General features: G+C 39.7%; 4 protein-coding genes across 5 annotated transcripts in view; 2 read left to right on the top strand and 2 right to left on the bottom strand.

Moving 5' to 3' along the window:
• cep104 (centrosomal protein 104) overlaps nt 1-5,563 on the top strand; it is a 34,319-nt gene extending 28,756 nt beyond the window's left edge. The window contains exons 21-23 of one of the 2 annotated variants that reach the window (XR_534025.2): nt 156-243; nt 2,359-2,641; nt 2,724-5,563. Coding sequence is in view for 1 of the 2 variants with exons in the window: in XM_008413098.2 (XP_008411320.1) it covers nt 156-243; nt 2,359-2,495 (225 nt within the window). In the remaining variant the exon portion in view is untranslated. Of the gene's footprint in view, nt 1-155; nt 244-2,358 lie in introns of both variants that reach the window. The other variant, XM_008413098.2, reaches the window with a different exon arrangement.
• b3gnt7l (UDP-GlcNAc:betaGal beta-1,3-N-acetylglucosaminyltransferase 7, like) lies at nt 3,138-10,325 on the bottom strand. The gene has a single exon (XM_017305852.1). The coding sequence runs from the start codon at nt 8,092-8,094 to the stop codon at nt 6,859-6,861; it is 1,236 nt and encodes a 411-aa protein (XP_017161341.1). The 5' UTR covers nt 8,095-10,325; the 3' UTR covers nt 3,138-6,858.
• A 133-nt stretch (nt 10,326-10,458) lies between these two features.
• lg7h1orf174 (linkage group 7 C1orf174 homolog) lies at nt 10,459-14,889 on the top strand. Its single transcript, XM_008413100.2, has 4 exons — nt 10,459-10,664; nt 12,496-12,567; nt 12,703-13,062; nt 14,024-14,889. The coding sequence occupies exons 1-4, from the start codon at nt 10,656-10,658 to the stop codon at nt 14,162-14,164; spliced, it is 582 nt and encodes a 193-aa protein (XP_008411322.1). The 5' UTR covers nt 10,459-10,655; the 3' UTR covers nt 14,165-14,889.
• Nucleotides 14,890-15,429: 540 nt separating this feature from the next.
• dffb (DNA fragmentation factor, beta polypeptide (caspase-activated DNase)) lies at nt 15,430-19,226 on the bottom strand. The gene is made up of 7 exons (XM_008413096.2): nt 19,025-19,226; nt 17,955-18,081; nt 17,678-17,863; nt 16,959-17,038; nt 16,706-16,879; nt 16,389-16,489; nt 15,430-16,309 (listed from the first exon to the last, which is right to left on the bottom strand). Exons 1-7 carry the CDS (start codon nt 19,145-19,147, stop codon nt 16,060-16,062), a joined length of 1,041 nt encoding a protein of 346 aa, XP_008411318.1. The 5' UTR covers nt 19,148-19,226; the 3' UTR covers nt 15,430-16,059.
• Nucleotides 19,227-19,339: the final 113 nt, after the last annotated feature.

Raw genomic sequence — 19,339 nt, 5'->3', positions numbered from 1 at the left:
TGCGAGTGTGAACCCAATGAAAGAGGGCACTGTTGGTAAGAGAGAGGGCAACCAGTCAGACTTTGACTGGGCCTACAGTCACCTGCGGTGGTCCGGGTCAAGAGGGTTCCTGGTGAGGGAATAAACTCACTGTGCCACTTTTGTCCCCGCTTCAGGCCTGGAAGACTCACCTCATGGGCAGAGAGGGCTGTAAGCAAAACTCACGCAGGACTGCGGTGTCCCAAAGAACCCAGCCAGCACAAGGTGAGGCATTCATCTGCCTCCTGCCTGCATGGTGTAGGGTGCAAGAGGTATAGAGTTCATACTTGTCTGTAAAAGTTTAATGGTGCACCAAATACCATTTCCTCCCTCAACATTGACAATTAACACGGTAGCAAGATTAGCTAGTTATTCTTTCTGTTCAATGTTTTGTAGGAATTCTTCATTTTGTTGTTTTCATTGGCTCAGTGTTTTTTTTTTTTTTTCCTTTCGGGGGGTCGGGATGGGGGATTTGTTGGTACTTTTTCAACAAGTCTGATGCAGACAGACTATTAGTGTTTCCCACTAGAAAACCAAGAGATGCATGATTCAGATTGGCATATAAACCAGTATTTCATAAGTTTTGTCTGTTTTGTCTTCTGTTATAACCCTACTGTTCTCATTGTTCAAGCTGCTCTAATTTAATCCATTTCCATATGAAAAATGCATGTTGCAATGAGTGCTACTATACCTCTTGCCAACACTAATAACAGCAACGTGACATAATGAAATGTCACAGAAACATGTCAGATTTCGGACTTTGTTGATCTCAGTTAAAAATCTCCCCACTTTTTTTTTTTTCAGGTGCTGCTCTTTAAACTCGTCCTTACGGTCTGTGGTGTATTGAGTTAAAAAAGGCCTGAAACCTTCTCAGTCGTGTTTCACAGAGTATTTACTTTTTCTTTTCGCGTTACTGTCTTTTATTGAGATTCTACGTGAAAGACCAATAAAGTGGTGCATAATTGTGAACTAAAGACAAATTGTTACATGGTTCAACTTTTTTTACTAGAGAACAAGCTGACATTGTGCGTTTGAAATTTTCCCCTTAGTTGACACTGTGGAACTTCGTTTCGCTCTGAAACAGATCCCTCTTTAATGTCAGCTTTGCATATCAGAGGCCTGGATTTCTATCCATTCGGATTGAGCTTCAGAATGATCTTCTCTTCAACTCTGACCAGCTTCCTTGTTCCTGAGGAAGAAAAGCATCCTCACAGCATGATACCGCCACCACTATGTTTTGCTGTTGAGATGGTGTGTTCAAGTGTTTTGCATGCAGGCCAGAGAGTTCGACTAAAACACTTCCTTTAACATGTTTATTATGTTCTTTATGTAGTTTTTACGGCTTAACTGGACTTCTGTTGACTTCTCAACAACGGCTTTCTTCTTTCCATTCTTGCACAAAGGCATGACTAAAAACTGTCCTGTAAACAGGTTCTCCCACCTGAGTTTTCCGGGACTCGTCTCTGCTTCTCTTATGGTAACTGCTATTTTGGAGCGTTAGGGGGAAAATGGCAACACAACACTGAGTTTGCTCTGATGACGGGGTGCAGATGTTTTTGTACTTGTGTGTACAAAACTTCTCATGTTATGTTTTGGACTTTGGGGACATTTTTCTGTGATGACCTCACCCACATAGGTATTCAATTGTAATGGAAAACAATCCGAAACGCAGAGTTGAGCCGAACTGTGTAGGTCAGGGTGTTAAACTCCAGTCCTCAAGGGCCACTGTCTTGCCGTTTTTAGATGTGCCACAAGTAGAAACCGTTGGAGTCAAATGGCTTAATTGCCTCCTTCTTAATGACCTAATTATTCTGTTCAGGTGTGGTGCAGCAGAGGCACATCTAAAAGTTGCAGGACAGCGGCCCTCCAGGACTGGAGTTTGACACCTCTGGTGTAGGTGCTAGTGGAAAGACGCATAATTGCCTCTGTGGTGTGTTCTTTGGCCGTCATTGTGTTATAGGTTTACCAAGGTTCTGCTAAGAAACCTTTGAATGCTTCACAGAACAATTGCATTTCTGTTAAAATTACAATAGCACGTAAGCACTCTACAAATCTGGTGGCACTGTCATTTAGTTGCAATTGAGTTTATTTAATTGAAAACGATATATCCATTTTCCGGCCCCACGAAATTACATTCTACTAAGTGTTGACTATCCGTGCTGTAACCCAACAAAAGGTTATTGAGTCATGCCATCATGACCTATTGACTTCACGGACGCTTCCTGTTTATAGTCGCGCCATCAGGGATGCAGGCTGCTTTCTTTGGAGTGAGCGTTGGTGAATTTCCCTTTTTTACTGTAGATTTAAGGATGACATTTGTGGGTGTGTTCATTTTTCCAGGTAGGGCTGCTGGGGGAACAAAGCAGTCGTTGTCGGTCAGAGCCGGAGCCAAAACCAGAACCGGGCCCGTGGGCAGAGGCAGCCGGATCCCATTCCTGACACCCATGGCGAGGAGAAACGCTGCAGGAAAGCGCTGAAGCTGGTCGGTCACAAACTCCATCGTCCAAAGGTGGTACATAATCAGAAGAAGCAACTCCCCCCCCCCCTGCCCTTTCATTTGGGAGTTATTGACGAAAGGCGTGCACTCAAGTAGGCGGACACAAAACTACAATTCATCATTAAGGTGATCTAGTTCAACCTGTTGGGTTTGAAACAAAAGTTTATTTTGTGTAGGAATATCAGCTGACTCACCGTCCTGTCCGCAGGTTAAACCTCTACCAGTAAACACCTGTGAGGCCAGTAAATGTGAGCGCACGCACTGTGTGCTTGTAAGTGATACGCCCCTACAAGGCTTCTCGTCTCTTACAGTCTTCTGTCGACGCTGTTTAAAGTCTTTTATATGTTGCTTAAAGTGAAGTCTTACCATTCCTTACTGTGGAGCTATCAATAATTTTAATCATAAAGATTATATTGGAAAAATGAAGCCATGTTGAGGGTATGCTGATTTATATTCCCAGCTGCTGGTGAAAATTCAAAAGCTATGTGATGCAGCACTTCCAGTTACGCAGCCAGCCGCGTCTTTTCAGTCCAACTTCTCTGCTCAGTCACTGCCCACGTTTTGCACAATGCAGGCACTCTGCTGGAAGCAAAGTTTCACCAAGCTGAGACAACACTGAATACATCAGTCTGACATCACCAGGGACATGTCATGTCTGTTTACTGAAATGCTGTGTGCGGAAACGTCTAGATGCCCATTACGGCAGTACGAGCCGTTCAGTGATTTCTCTCTCCTTTATTTAAAAAGATTGAACTGCATTATGGAGCAAATTTGTTTTGATGCTGTGTATCGCATCAAGATAAAACCATAAATGTACTTTTTCTTTTTTTTTCTCACTACTCATCAGCAAGCCAGATAAAAACTATTTTCTGTTTTAGGTCAGTAAGATTACTTGATCTAAAACAAATAATCTTGTTTTAGGTCAAAACCTAAAAAACTTAGGTCAAGATTTTGACCTAATCTTGTTTTTTTTGTCTGTTTGGTTACATAGCAGAAAAATAAGAGAGAGATTTTTTTCTTTTCTACTATTTTCTTCATATTTAAAAGCTTACATACTTGGGAGATTGTCAGGCCTTTAAACAATTTTGGAAAGCCCAGGTGACGATAATGCCATGTTTGCTTGTAGTTGAAGGCACAGCAGTGTATGTATTTTGACAAAACAATATAAATCTAGCTACTTTCCTTGTGTGATATCATGGAAAAAATCTACAGGAACCAGCAAAGATATCAGGATTGTGGATCAAAATCCTGATGTCTGAAAGCGTCACATTCATCTGTTGTAAGCATTATTCAGAAGTATAAGCAACAAGGGATGCTTGCTGAACCTGCTGAGAGAGTCTTTGCAGAGAGAAATGACACCTGTACCAACACGGGCCAAAAGGTCACATAGCAAAGCGGATTCATTTCCTCCAAAATCACCATAAACAACCAGATTACAGTTTGAAAATGGACTCCGAGAAAATAACGTTAGTCTCTGGAAACATCTTTGCTGGTCAGATCAAAATGCAGTTGAAGCTTTTGGCTGTAGTGAAGATTCTAGGAAAAATAGGGGAAGCTCACATTTCTGAGAACACTGTCCCGAATGTGAAGCACTTCACCAAATAAATGGCATCATGAGAAATATAGAAGCGGTATTTTATTCTATCAACAAGGAAGTTCATGACTTTCCACAAAAGGGCCAACTATTACAACTGTGGGGGAGAGTTGAAAAGGTTTGTGTGTGCGTGCATGTGTGTGTGCGTGCATGCGTGTGTGCGCGTATGTGAGCAAAGCGACCTACAAACCTTTAAACCAGCTCCAACAGAAGAATATGTGAAATCTCCAGAGCCTTGTTGGAAGGAGATATAATATTTTAACTAAGTCATAGAGACTAAAAGGGAATTTTCTAAAGACTAAAGAAATGAATGTAAATGTCAGAATTTTAGAAGAGTAAAAAAAAATATTTAAAAATTCAATTAGCAACCCAAATTTATTGAACCATCATGTCTGAAGCTTAGAGAGCCACTGCATCCTAGTCTGAGCTTTTGAAAATTGTTCCAAAGGTTTGTTTATCTTTACTTCTGAATTTAAAGGAAACAAAGATCTCTCATTTAGCAAGTATAAATCTATTTCACTCATACAAATAGTGTTGCAAATTTTGACTGAAATTGTCAAAACTTAAGTCTGATAAAATGTCAGACAGTGAGGGGGGGGGGGAAGTTGCATTATTTTCATGCCGTCTATGTAAATATCTAGTTTGAATTTTAGCTGAATGCTATCGTCTGCACAAATCTAAACCTCTGTTTGTAAGTGTGTTAAAACAAGCAGAAGTAACAAGCTGCTGGCTGAAGTCTCTATGGCAACAGCGCTGACGGTCCTTTCTTCCTAAAGCCATTACAGACCTGCCCAAGCTTTACTGCGGCCATCGGTGAGCCGTCTGCCCTCACATTCCCTGACATTGTCTTTCTTACACTGTACACAGGGAATGAAGGCCTTGCCAAAGGAATTTTGTTACCAGTTATTTTCCTGAAATTTCCAAATGACAATCTTGCAAATGAATGTTCTGAACTAAATATTAGCTGTAGAGGATGTTAAATTTTAAAATAATGAAACAAAGGGAGGTTATTGCACCATGTAGAGTCGCCCTACGAAGTTTAACTACCTAGAATATTTATTCAGTTATTATTTTAACGTGTAAATGTGTTGACAGCGCTAACTGAAACGCGTCAGAAAAAGTGACGGAATGTATTTGAATATGAAATGGTCGAAACTTTTAATGTATTCTTGAGCTCTGGCTTTTCGCACTTCATGAAGCTGTTCGTACAATGTCAAAGATGGTTAACGACGGAGCTACCACTGATCAGCAGCTGTTTTATAAAATGCAGCATATTTAGTTTCTAACACCGCATGCTTTTGTGTGGACTTTAATATGCTGTGACTTTATAACGGTTTTTTATGGCGCTTTCTGTGCACTGTAGCCAGTAATTCTTATGACATGTTTGCATAATAGCTATTTTTCTATGGAAATTTGTTTGTGTGTGTGTATGAAATAAAGCTGAATGACAATGACTTTTGTATATAAAGTTGAAATAACCACATTTTTCTGCGAATGTTCCAGCCAAAAATGGTTGCTGGCCGGTCGTTAGCTGCGCCGAAATAAAGGTGAAAATAACCTTATTGTCTGTACAGCACCAGAATCTGAGTTTTGTCAAATTACAGCTGGGAGGCTCTCCAGACGCCGCTGTTAATCAAATGATAACATCAGACATGCTACATTTTACAAAGTGACTTTGGGATTCCAGTTTTATTTTCACAGAGAACAAGAGCTATTAACATTAGTTCCTGTTTCTTTGGTCTTGGGCCTACTTTCTCTTAATCAAAAACAAAGGAGTTACATCAACCATAAACCATATTGACTGACTTCCACATATTTTTCTCTCTTTTTTTTTTTACATTTTTTTGACAATACATTGTAAAATAATCAAATAACTACTGTTTGCTCTTTACTCTAAACCTATAAAGTTCCCTTTGCAGATAAAATTAGGCATGAGCAAGGCAGCGGTATGATTTTCAACAGTTATGGACCGTAGCTGTTTAACATATACTAACATTTTTAATCACAGTGTTCCTGATGGTGTAATTTCTTTAAATAAGAGCGCTCTCCAGCTGAATAGAGTGCAGACTAACAAAGCAGTGCCCTTCCCACACTTGTTGCAGCAACATCTGTTGCAGCAACATCACAGGTGTTGCAGCAACAAAGGAGTTAGCTGAAAGAAACTTGTAAAGAAAAAAAAAAGATATATGGTGTTTTTTTTATTTTATATTTGCTACACATCAATGTTTCAATTTAGGTTTTAGTGTCAGTGTGATTCCATAGAAGTTTTACTCAAGGCCGTCATCTTATCATTGGAATCTAGTGCCAGCCCATGCCTCGTTTATAAAATCCTTAAATTGGAGAATAAAATCTCAGGAAAAACCTGAACAGAGGAGTGATGGAAAGAGTCACGTTTTAACCTGCAAATTTAAAACACTATTCCCCCAAAGTCCATGATAAAGTGTTGTCTCTCACGTTAGGACTTCAGGATTGTAAATGGCAAACTGAATTTGAAAATGTTCACGTCTTATTAGTTGGAGCTTTAGTGGTTTTACAAGTTATAAATCAACCAAAAGAGGTCCACAGTGTTCAGTCAGCCAGGTTGCAGACAGTTTTATCTGACACGCAGAAAACACCGACTGCGTTTCTCTCCACTGAATCCGCTGAAGATCGAATACAGTCGGAGTAATAGTAACGAAAACCTCCGGACGATTTAATGAATGTATTGATCAAGTTTATTTCATAGCCTGCTGGGGGGGGGGGGGGTCCTTCATATAAAGGTCCGTTGCGCGCAAACCAGATCCTTGTTGTGCACTGTGCTCCACATCCTGAGCAGCTCCTGCGCGCTCAGTTTGTGCACCACGATGAGGCTCTTGTAAAAGCACGGCTCCATGTTCATGGAGCTCACCTTTTGTCTGGTGATGCCGAAGGTCCTGAAGCCTGAGTGCAACTCCGGAGCCACGTTAAGCCTCTTCAGACACATCCCTAAGAACACGTCGTCGATGGGGTACAGCTCCACGTCCTCCGAGGCCGTGAAGAGCCTCCTGGCCAGCTGGGAGGACATCACGAACCCGCCACCCCCTACATAGGGCGGGTACGGCTTGTCGTAGAGCTCTTTGGGTATGTAGTATTTGCTCTGGCGGTTCCGGATGGGGATCGCCTTGGAGATTGTGTCCCCCACAAATAAGTCGGCGTCTTTGCGCTCCTCCACTTTGAAGCCGATGAACTCCAGCAGGTTGTGCGTGTTCACAAACACGTCGTCGTCTCCTTTGAATATGAACTGCACCCCGGGACAGTAGATGTTGAACCATTTGAGGAAATTCACCTCCTTTAGGGTCAGGTTGAGGAAGGTGTCCATGAAGTCCCACTGCAGGATGTCTTTATAGATCCGATCCTCGTACTCGATCAGTTTCTGGAGGTTCTTTGTGTCTTTACCTGTTGTCGGAGTTCCGAGTAGAAATACAGTTTTGATCTTCTTTCCGTTAACTGTGCGCTCCTTGCCCCAGGTTTTACGCACAGCTTCCCGCCGGTCGTGCTGCTCGATAACGGACTTGATCACCATGATGAGGTGCACCTCTCCGTCCGCGCATTTCTCCGGGTGGTTGATGAGCATGGGGAAGTACCTACAGTGTCTGTGCAGAACAAACTGGTGAAACCTCGGGTCCAGATGCCGGAACCAGCCCTGCCTCTTCACCAATTCGTCCTCGCTGCAGTTCAGAACTTGTACGTCCCAGCTGGTCGGGGTCCCGTTGGACGCCCGCTGCGAGTCCACTCTGTTGCTTTGCGCCGCGGCATTTAGTCTCCAGAAATTGGACTGTACCGGTGCCTGTATTGAAGGAAAACAGTCCGACCCGCACCAGCTCGCGTCCTGTGCGCCTTTCAAGCCCTCTGCGTCTTTTTCCGACAGTTTCAGCTTGAGAATCATCAGAACAGACGCGAAAACCAGGGAGAGACTCAACAAGGACTTCACCAAACCTGCCCGCTTTCTCCGAAAGAAGTGATCCATATCTGTCACCGTGGCGCCCCGGGACCCTCAGATGCTGCGCGTTTGGTCTTCATACTGTTTCACAGCCGTGCGTCCTCGTGGAAGCATCCACCGCCTTCCATCCTCACGCGCACTTGCGGCAGAGTGAAGTCGTCCCTCTGTGGGCCACTTCAGCCCACGTGGACGGTTGTCACACATCACTGTTTATTGTGGCTGGGGGGAAAAAAAGAGACGCATAGCTCGCAGTCGCTCTCGTGTCGCTTTTAGTCTCCTCGCTGACTGGAGACCTGTTGCAGGACCGCCTCACCCAAACATCCCCCCCCCCGCCCCCCCCAGGGATCTGCCCTGAAGCAGGGCAGATCTCTTAATCATCACCAGGTGCCTGATGCATCTTATTTGTGCGTATAGACGATTTATTTTCTAATGATCAGTAACGAGAAACTGTTTCATCAAATTGTAAAAGACAAGCACAGCGTCCTAAATACACTGTAGTATACTACAGTGTATTTAGTATACTACAGTTCTGATCATCAGTGAAGTGATGAGGTGCTTTGAAGAATATATGTATGCATTCTGACCAGTTCGGGTTCCGGAAGTTGAGATTCTGCATACATACAGACTGGATCACCTCGCAGTGTGATCAATTTGAGATTATTGATCTATAGATCTCTTTGATCTGCTTCAGGACTGACATTTTTTTTCTCCTCCGGCTGAATGCCTGGAGTCAATGTCGCGCAATACAATGAATCCACGACTAATCGGATGACCTCCTGACTGCACAGAGGGATAAGAATCCATTCCTTTCAGGTTCTGTGAATAGTAAAGAGTATACATTTCTTTAAGGGAATACCTGTAAAATGTAACTGATTTTTAAAAAATAATTGTTTAAGTATTTTTACTGGAAAAAAGTAAAAGACACAAGATCAACAGGTTAATAGTATTTTTTTTAGCTTGTAAATAGTGTGAAGCGCTTTGCGGTCCCCTGGATGATGAAGCGCTATATAAGCACATGGCATTTACCATTCATTATAGAGGGTTATTTTCCTTCTTTCTTGCAAATCGTTTTTATCTTTGTTTTGCTGTAGTTTTTAGACTGTAAAATTAAACTATGTGTCGTCTGGGGGTTTATTATGTGCTTTCAATGCATGGACTATTTGTCAGCTTTTGGGTTTTGAGAGAAGTATTTGTGAGATTTTGTGGCTCGGTGATTGGTGCTTTTATATTTCTGGTGTTTAAAATGTTGTATTGTCTCGTGCTATTAAATAACTATTCGAAAATAGATGCTGTAAACTAATTTGGGACTTTTAACTGTGTTTTTATTACTGCCTTATTTCGGGAAATGGTTTCTTGAACATATATCTTCCCTTCAGTCGTACTTTTCAACATGTTTTTTCTAAAACTAATTTTGTCTGCTACGTGAAATTGATAATTCCAAGTGATAACTAACCAAATATTACCTTTTTATAAACTGTAATCTTACATAAAGGACCTACATGCATTAACTGTGGCAGAGTCGTCAGCAACCAAGCAGAAGCAAGTTGTAAGATGATTATCCTCTTGCCCCCTCTTATGGATGAATGTGTGAACTACATTGATCATGAGGTGTGACTTTTTTTTTTTTTTTTTTTTTTTACCTCAACTTCCTCTGCAAACCACACAGTGAATTTTCCCACACATTTAGACCAAAGATAAAAAAAATAAAAAATTACCTCTACATTAAGATTTCATTGCAACACATTATAATAATATAAATAGTTAGGCATATGTACTCAGTTGTAACTTGCATATGTTTAGTTTAAAGCGAGGATCGTCGAGATTACTTTTAAATAAGATGATACAATCTCTTTGACTCAAAGTTTAAAACAAAAAGGTTGTAGGTTATGACTTTTTCTCTCTTTTTTTAACAGAAAGACTTTGGAATCAGTTAATGCGCAGTTAAAATGCGTGTTTAGGCTATACTATTGAGGAAAAAACCCTCCCTAACAGGGATAAATGTCCGTTCAGTATTTACAACCCAATGTAATATTTTTGTGTAGAAAGAGACTGACCCCTCACAGTAAATTCTTCGGTCAATAACGTTCAAACCCATATTTACATTAGTTTCGTCCGCTACGTCCGCAGACATGTAGGCTGCGTTCCAACATTTTAACTTTAGCTCTTCCTCTTATTAGGATGTGATGTAACTAGGAACACACTTATTACTTTAGGCTTAATAAAGGATCTGAATGAAGATTAAGTTCAAATTTTCTTGATACATCTTGCAACTACCTGACTCAGTCAAGAGGAAAGTCGCTAACCCTTCGTAGTGCACTACCTAGTGAACGAGTGAAGAGATTTTGAACGCAGCCCAGGGAGTACGCTGCAGTGCCAGTACAGGGACGCGATGACCTCAGCTTGAACCTGACAGCAGGAAATACACGGAGAAGGCGGCGGTTTAGACGCAGACAGACAAGCAGCATACAACAACGGCGGCACAGCTTGTAAAATTTCCACTACCTAATAGTTGCTTATAGCTGTCATTTTAGTCACAAAGCTAACAAAGAGCTAGATATTTGGAACCGAAATAGCACCGGCGACGAGCGATGCACAAGGTAAGAGAGAGTGTAGCTAATCGAGTAAACCAGTAACGTCGTGTTATGTAATTAAATAAAGTATTTTAGCTTTCAACCTTGGGGTGTAAAAGCATAAAACTGTTTTTCGACGTGTAGTTTTTAACACACACCGACACTTTGGGGTCATAAGCCGTTATTGCCCTTGTTGTAACTGGTTGAAGACGCTGCCGGGTAATCTTGGCGAAGGCTAAGTTAGCAATGTTTCTGGACAAAGGTGTCGAGATGGAGAAAATGTTCGGTATTTGCCGGAGGACTGGAGCCGTGATTGTTTTGTAATTTGAGACTTTATTTGACATTTCTCGCTTTATGTTCGTCAAGAAGGGCTGGTGGATGCCGTTGGGGCTCAGGATGAATTGTAGTAGTTTCTTTATAATATTATAGAGAAAATATTCTACAGTTAAAGCAGTTACAGTTACAGTTACCCCTAGCTCTACTCCTGTCTCTTGTTACTTAAGTCAGATGGTGGTGAAAATATCACAGTGAAATGGGACACTATGAAGAAACTAATGTTTCCCAATACGCTAGTATAATACATTAGTTTTCTTGAGTAAACATTTGGACTTTTTTTTTTATTTAAGGAAAAACATAAAATAATATACTAAACAGACGTTTCTATGTTTAGACCAAGAGTCTGCATTCAAAATGGCTAAAAGCTATTTTGTACGTAACCCCGCTAAATCAATTTTATTTACAGCTGCAAATGTTACATGGCCTTTGGAAAAAATGATGACTTCAAATATTTTATAATTATCTACAAAGAAATGAGTTGTCCTTTTTAAAGATCAGTCCGTTTATTTTTGTTTTTAAAATAAGGAAAAACAAAACTTCTTGTAAAAAATGAGGAGGAATACATTCTCCTCTATGGGATGATACATATCTGTGGAATATATTTGGGATCACAATGTTCTACTTTTTTGTGAGCTAGAAGATTAAAAAAGTTGGGAACTTCTGCTATAAATTTACCGGCAGATTGAGAGCGTTTAAGCCAAAACCTTCAGCCTCACCAAGAGTTGTGAAACTGAAGTGTGTGTTGCTCTTCACTTAAAGCATCTAAAAGACTCGTCAGTGAAGTTTTACTTTGTTTTGTTTCTATTGAGATGTTTGCTGGTCGAACATAACGCTTCAGAGATTTCGTCTCCCAGGTATACATCTAAAAAATAAGTGACGTTTTGAACAATTGAAGCTTACTAGTAGCTGCTTTAGTGCTGCTCAGTAGTCTCACATTGAGTTTTTTTTTTTTAAATGTAAACACACTCGAAGAAAAATCTTAAGACCTGTTCTCCGTGTTCATTTTTTGCTTGCTGGCTGAGATGACATGTAGCTATTTGTGCAGATATCGATAAACCACTAGTCATCACGCGCAGCAGGCTGCTTTTGGAATCACCTTCTAATCTAATTTCAAAAGCGGTGCTTAATCCTAACCCGAGACGTCAACAGCACAACTCATTTTTGTCCTGACTTTAACCCAGCCTGTGAAATCCATAAAGTGGTCAGTTCGTTATGCCGAACAAGCGGTTTTATATGGTTTATCGTGAGCCTTTGAAAATTAGAGAAACATATTGCTTAAGATCAATTTACAGGCCGAGTCAGACCTCCAATAATCTGAAGGTAATCCGAGTTGCCAGTGAGGCTTTGTGAAAACATTTAGCTAAATAGCTTCAGTTCCCTGGGACCTGCTAGTGTTACAGCAGCTGCATCAGCTGACTGACTGAAGCCAAATCATTTAACTAAGTAGTTGCTATAATGATATGTGGTTACTGAGGAATAAACAGCCTGAGTCTTGGTCTTATTTATGCATTTCTTTTTCCAGATGCCTAGTCAACTTGATAACATGACGTCTAGAAAGAGGAAGAGCGGCGCTGAGGTCAGAGCCTCTAGAAAGGTTGGTTTTGAGACCACAGCTTTTGATCTGATTGTTTTTTTGTTAGTTGTTTTTGTTTTAAGTATATTTTGTACAGACTGTTAAGCGGCAACGGTTAACCACTTGACCCCTCTGCATGTACGCGTTCTGCCACAGGTTTCAGCTTCGGAGAAGAAAAACCGTAAAAGCCAGAAGATGCATTTGTCACCAGAGGACAGTTCAGCGCTGAGGACATCCAAATCCACAGATAAACTGTCTCGTATCAGCTGCGAATGCCACGAGGCTGCTGACAGGAGGAGGTGCCTGGGTTCACCTGAGCTCGAAGGTCAGGAGGGCAAAGAGAACGAGCTGAGGTCAGAGCAGGAGGTCAGCAACTGCAAAGCTAACAGCGTCTTGGAGGAGCAGGCTCCTGAATGTGTGGAACCCGAAAACAGTAGCAGAGTTTTATTCCCAGATGACGACAGTAATCAAATCCTTCCTGTGGAGCAGTTCTTCGGGAACTTGGATATTGTACAGGTGAGGCTTTGTGGTCTGCAAGTTGTGTAAGCTGCTATTATTACAAGTCAAAAAGCTCAAATGTGGCAGAAAAGGTCAGGTTGAGCCTTCACCAAGTCATATCAGTTTGTTTTTTTGGTTACACAATTTCTGTAGGGCCTTACAAAGTTCAAAATGTAATAATCATTCAATAACTATAAAGAAATGTAAGTCCTTAAATATGCCTAGATTTTTCAAGCAAGTATCAAATTGCCATTGTTTAGGACATTTTGTTTATTCAGTCAGTTTTAATTTGTTGGCGGTCAGATGTGTTGCATATTAAAAAACAAAAGTCGCCTTTGTTTAAGATTTGAAATTTGTTCCTGTCTATATACTATAGCGTATAGTAGTTTGCTGTTCTGCTTAACCTGGTACAATAGTTCTGTAAAGAAGGTAAGCAGGAAAATGTTTTTAGAGATGCCACCTCAAGTGCCTGTTTTTTTTTTCCAACGCCATATAAATAGAATAATCCTTTTGAAATTACTTTCTTATGTGCTTTTTTGTATTTAATGTTTTTAAACAGTTTGCTTATTACTATTTCTTCTCCTGTTTAGGCTAAACACGTGGCTGATATAAATGAAAACCAAATTAGCTTCTCTTAGCTCTAAGCAGCACATCTGCACATCGACAACCCCACAAATAATAATTACCTCAAAATCTTTTCCTCATTATTGGTTGACAGATATTTTATATCTTTATTGGATGGATTTTTGCACCTGGTTGATTCTGTGGTTATTTTTTATGTTCTCTATTTGATACATGATTGAATTCATGGCAAGGTAACTTCAGAGTAAATAACCTTTTTTAATACTTTTAAAATGTCTATAAAAGGTGAAAACATTGAAGCGAGGGTCACACAACAGATTTCTGACACAATTAGTTCCCTGGTCTCATAGACGGCTGTGCCAAGTCAAAACTCTTGTACGAATCTCTGTTCCTGCAGGACCTTCCTCGGAGATCACCTGCTACTTCTCCCAGCGCTCGAAGGAAGGAGAGGTTTCGGCATTACTATGCACAGGAAGACAGCGACGGCGAAGAGGTGAGCCACGGCAGCCTCCGACGAGACGACGGACCCGGCACTTAGAAAAGAGCCGGTTAAAACAGAACAACATCCCAGCACTTTGGAAGAAGCGACAACAAACTACCTGCTCAGATGCTGCATTCAGTCGGTCCTCTTCATCTGTCAAAGTCTCAGCGCCATCACTGATGTGAGGATAATGAAGGATGGTTAGTGGTACTGGCTGTCAAAGAAATACTTCATTGGCAGTGTTTCTAGCGGTGTTAAAGTGCGATTGTAAACGCGGAAACGTTCTAAGCTGAAAGCATCCGTTTTGGTGCCGGATGCTTTCATGCTGTTTTCTCACATGCCAACAATCAGTAAAAAAATTCTAAATATGTAAGCAAACACACAAGTGCTTTTTTTTTTTTAAAACCGTATATATAGTCGCATATACTCTCATAAATCCACGCTCGATTGTAGCCTACCTTTTTCAGAGCTCTCAGCGGCATTTCAGGAGATATTTAAAAAAAGAACAAAATATGAGGACAGATTGACTAGAAATGCACCAGTCAGAATCGTGCTGCTAATTTCCAATTTTTGTAATGCTTAAGTTTAATGCTGATTGTAGCCAATTAAGTTTTTCCTCCAAGAGCTTTCAAAATATCCATTTTTTTGTCCTTCCATAAGCATCTTAAAATTGAAAGTGTTAAAGAGTCTTCTTTCTTAACAACTTCTATGCTGAACAGTGTAATTGTAACACACGGCCTGGTTTTTTGTTGCACTTATTGAGGTAAAAAAAAAAAAAAAAAGATTAAATTTGACTGGCCAGAGCCAGTCAAGTTGAAAATCTGCTCCATCTCTTATTGCTCTTTTTGAGTATTGATTAGCTGATGCAAAAATATCAACGCCCAGGTGCTCTAAATGACAATGTCTCTGCTCCAGGCAGTGTGCTTTAATGTCTGGACTGTGGAAGTGCTGAACACAAATCTGATATTGTTTTCCTATAATTTGAATAACTACAATAAACTATTCACTTAAAAGTTGAATAGTTTCAACCCAGTCCTTTTAACTTTCTACAGGCAGTTTGCATACATGCTGTATACTGTACTGTCATTTCAGGGTTGCTGTAATGTTGCATTATCCGGCTGTATCTTATCAGGATCCAACCACTTTAACATTCACTCTGAGATGCCAAATATTGCTGAATTAAATTTAACATTTAAGGGTGTTTGTATAACAAATTAAGTTTATAGACTGATAAAAATTTTATAAGAATTACAGCAGATTGACAAATATGCAACCTTATGTCAGGCTACCTAAATGTTACGAGGAAAGAAAGATGGAGAATGTCCAAAGAGCAGATCTGTTTATTACAAGGTCAGAGATGAATGTCATATTCCAGCCATTTTTCACCAAGTGTCTAAAATCCATCCTTAAAGGTTTTTGGCAGCTTTGTAACATAATGTCTGTATGTAGATAAACGTATACATATATAGACACACACCAGTGCAGCTAATTATTCTTTATATTCTTACTGTTTATAGATGCTGAAGTTATTAATGACAAAGTTGATTTTTCTGCCTAAAAATCTGCAGTTTAACTAGATTTGAACAAACTTGATTGAGAAATATAACCATAACAGGTTATCTGCAATTGCACTAGAACTATATCCACAGGTTTTGTATATAGCTGATTGATCTGACCACTTAACAGAAATGTTATATATTATTACTGCCTTATTTATGTAAAAATAATTAACATTTGTCTTCAGTGTGTAACGGACTGATTGAATGTCTCATTATTTGGGCAACATTCTTAATCCATCCATATATTTGACATTATTGTGCCACTTAATACAATAAAAAGTTTTTCATGATTTACAAATCTGTTTTGTTTCATTTTGTTCAATGAATGACAAGTTATAAATTTTACAGCAAATAAAAATGAATTAAAAAAAATACATTAGCGTAAAAATGTTTTTAGGTACAACGCTTTTTCTTCCCTTTGGTATCTTCTTTTGCTTTCCTTGCATTTTTAATAGTCCTGAACATCTTATTGGTGTCGCACATCAGGTCGTGCGCTCCCTTTTTGTGGCAGACGATGTGCACTAGCTTCAGGTTTTCCCTGGTGAACAGCATTTGGTAGAAGTAGTTCAAGTTTATGTCTGCGGTCTTATGAGTCTGCAGAGCCTCCAGCAGAGCGGGTATGATGGCCCTCTTCTTTTCAATCCTGCAGAAAAGGGAAGAAAAAAAAAAACCCGGTTGATTTTCTGCTATTTTTAATGTGCCAGGAACAGGAAGTATCCCACCTGTGATCAAGGTTCCAAGTGCTGAAGACGATCCTGCTCTCTCTGCTGCCATACGGGTTGATTGAATGGAGCGACTGGCACAATTTCTGCTCAAACGATCCCTGAGGAGACCACAGAGAGGAAGAGTGAGGATTGTGCAAAGCAGCTCCACGTCTTTCAAAAATGGTAAAAAAAAAAATGTAAAAAGCCCATTTAAGTCACTGTATGTCTGCTGTGCTTCTCACAATATATTTCTGTTCCTAATAAACGGAATCACAAATGTCTGATAATTGGAGCAGATGCCATCCAGTTGCAACAAAGCTTAACTTCTGCCGTACCTGACAGGTAAACCATCCTTCCTTAGTGCAGAGGCGCCCAGACTCCTTTTCAGTCCTATCGAAGTATTTCCCGTTGTACTTCTCATTTTTCAGCATCTCAACCAGGCGCTTTGATGCTTTTAAAAACTCCTCCTTCACTTTAGCTTTCTGTATGCTGTTGGCTGCATTGTCCACCTGAAAAATTGACACAGGAAATTGAAACATTTAATTTGCGCAGGGAAACGTCCTAGGTCTCAGCGGGCCTCGGGTTCACCTCCTTCATGTAGCCTCGTATTCTGCTTTCACAGTTGTACTTCATGTAGGCAGACTTTGTTTTGAATCGCACATCGACACCTGGAATAGAACCAAAACAATTCAAAGGGTTAAGTTTAATACAGCTTTGGAGATGATCTTTCATTGAGTCTTTTCATTTCATGTTGTTTTAACAGTCAAAAAGCATTAAGATGTGGCCTTTTTACAAACCACAAAATGTCAAGTCCTTTATCTAAAAAAACAAAACAGTTTAAATTGAACAGATTCTTTTTGCTCTTTATCTTCTATGTCTACAAAAGTAAGCACAACAAGTAAACAATTCTTAAAGCACACAAACATGTTCAGTCAAGTATGCTGATCAGATAAAAAGCTGGTTTTAGGCATTTACAGCATTTACAGATCCTTGCATGTTTTGTAGAGTGCTGCACTGATGATGCTGGATACCAACACCAAAGACAAGTCATTCATCATTACGATTGAAAAAGAAAAAAAACAATTGTAAACACTAGTACTAGTAAACAATTGTTTACTAGTGGACTCACCTGTCCACTATTAAGTGTAGAAAAAAATCTGCCTCATTATTCATATATTGGACAACATGTACAATGTAAACTATGGCTGCAACCTATGTAAGTAACTGATTTATTGGTCTTAGTATAATGGTACAAAAAGTGGGAGAATCAACCGTCTTAATTTATTGCTCCATGCTATGCTATGTACCAGTAAACCAGTCTTCATCCTCCTCTTTGGTCTCCAGATCCGATCTGTCCTCCAGGTTCTGCAGCAGGTCTGTAAGGACTTTACGCCTCTTGAAAGATTTCTCGTCAGAGAGAAGACCCTTCGCTGCTTCAATGAGACCGTCAGAGTGGCGATCGGTGTTCAGCAACCGACCAATGTCACAAACAACTACAAGAAACAGTGAAAGGCTTAAAATAACAACACAGAAAACTAGTGTTTTAGATTATATGGAGGACAAGTATATTTTTATTTCATGTACCTCCACTCCATGTCTGATCCCTTGACAGAAGAACTAGTTGGCAGTTATCAGGCAGGGTGGGAAAGAACTCTTCTGTCACTATAGTTCCATCTTCATATAAACACACATGAGCACCAGAAAGTGGCAGCTGGGATGGTGAAGAACATGAGAACATCCCATTATGGTAAACTCAACAAGTACGCAAACACATAATTAGGTCAGATCGACTGCTTTATTCCAGACTTTAAACTTTGCACACACAGACATAGACTTGAGACTTTGTCTATGAGAAACTGATGCAGACAGCTTAATTGGAAAAAGTCAAATTTGCTGGTAAATGTGTAAAAAGCCAAACAAACTCAAGAAACTTATTTTTATGCGGCAACAAAATCTCACTCTGAAATGTTCATTAGGGCTAGAGCACAAAGGTTTCCCAGAATTGTGATATTTTTAAATTAGCAAAAAGATTATGTTATAGACAACAATAAACAAACATGTCCAGATGTAGACTCATCTGATGGAATCCCAGGCAAACACACAAACAAAAAGAAACTGAAAGTAAATTAATCGTTTCATTCCAGCAGCACAATCCTAAACTTGAAATTTATTCAGGAGAAGAAAAGGTAATTCACTAATTCATTCATACATAGATGTACTTATAAATGTGTTTGCTCTACCTATGTGGAATAAAAAATAATTGTGCCAACAACGATTATTTAAAAAAAAAAAAATTAACGTAAATATTAAATATTATTCAATATGCTGAAATTAATAGGTCAGAATTTTCTGTCCAATTAAGTTATATTCTGAATCTGAGTTAATTAAAATCAACTATTAATTTAAAGATATAAACTTTATCTGTATAACTGACGTATCACAGCTCTGGAAAACACCTTTTTGTTCCCCATCCATCGCTTCACTCAATGTTCAATTTGTTCGTGGATTATTAAAATACCTTATTTTTAATTAATAACTAAAGAAAACTGTTTAGCTGTCCAGGGTTATAATTTCCTTCTTCATTCTCGCAGGTTCAAAAAAAGCGGAACTGACTGCGACGAAAGTTAATAAACTCCAAAAAACATACGGCTTACCTGTAACAGCTTACAGCCTTTTTTAATCAGCTCCTTTACATCTTTAGAAGCAATGCCGTATTTTCTGTCCCCACTATAACCTCGAATTTTAACAGGTTTGTTTTTCTTGAAGAGTCCGAACATGTCACAGTTTATTCATAGTCTATGAGTTTATACATATCGCTTCCTTTGTTTTTCTTCCTCTTGACGCTGTGTAACGCAGCGGCAATGATGTTGTGCTGCCCCCTAGTGGTTATCTTAAGACAAAGTAAAAAATCATCACTGAAACATAACTAATTTTGGATTTTTAAATGAGCGAGTTATGATTTATTACTT

The sequence above is a fragment of the Poecilia reticulata genome, linkage group LG7 (assembly GCF_000633615.1).
Source record: "Poecilia reticulata strain Guanapo linkage group LG7, Guppy_female_1.0+MT, whole genome shotgun sequence".
Taxonomy (NCBI): Eukaryota; Metazoa; Chordata; class Actinopteri; order Cyprinodontiformes; family Poeciliidae; genus Poecilia; species Poecilia reticulata.
Note: the sequence above shows the minus strand (reverse complement) of the source record. Positions and strands in the feature narration are given on the sequence as shown.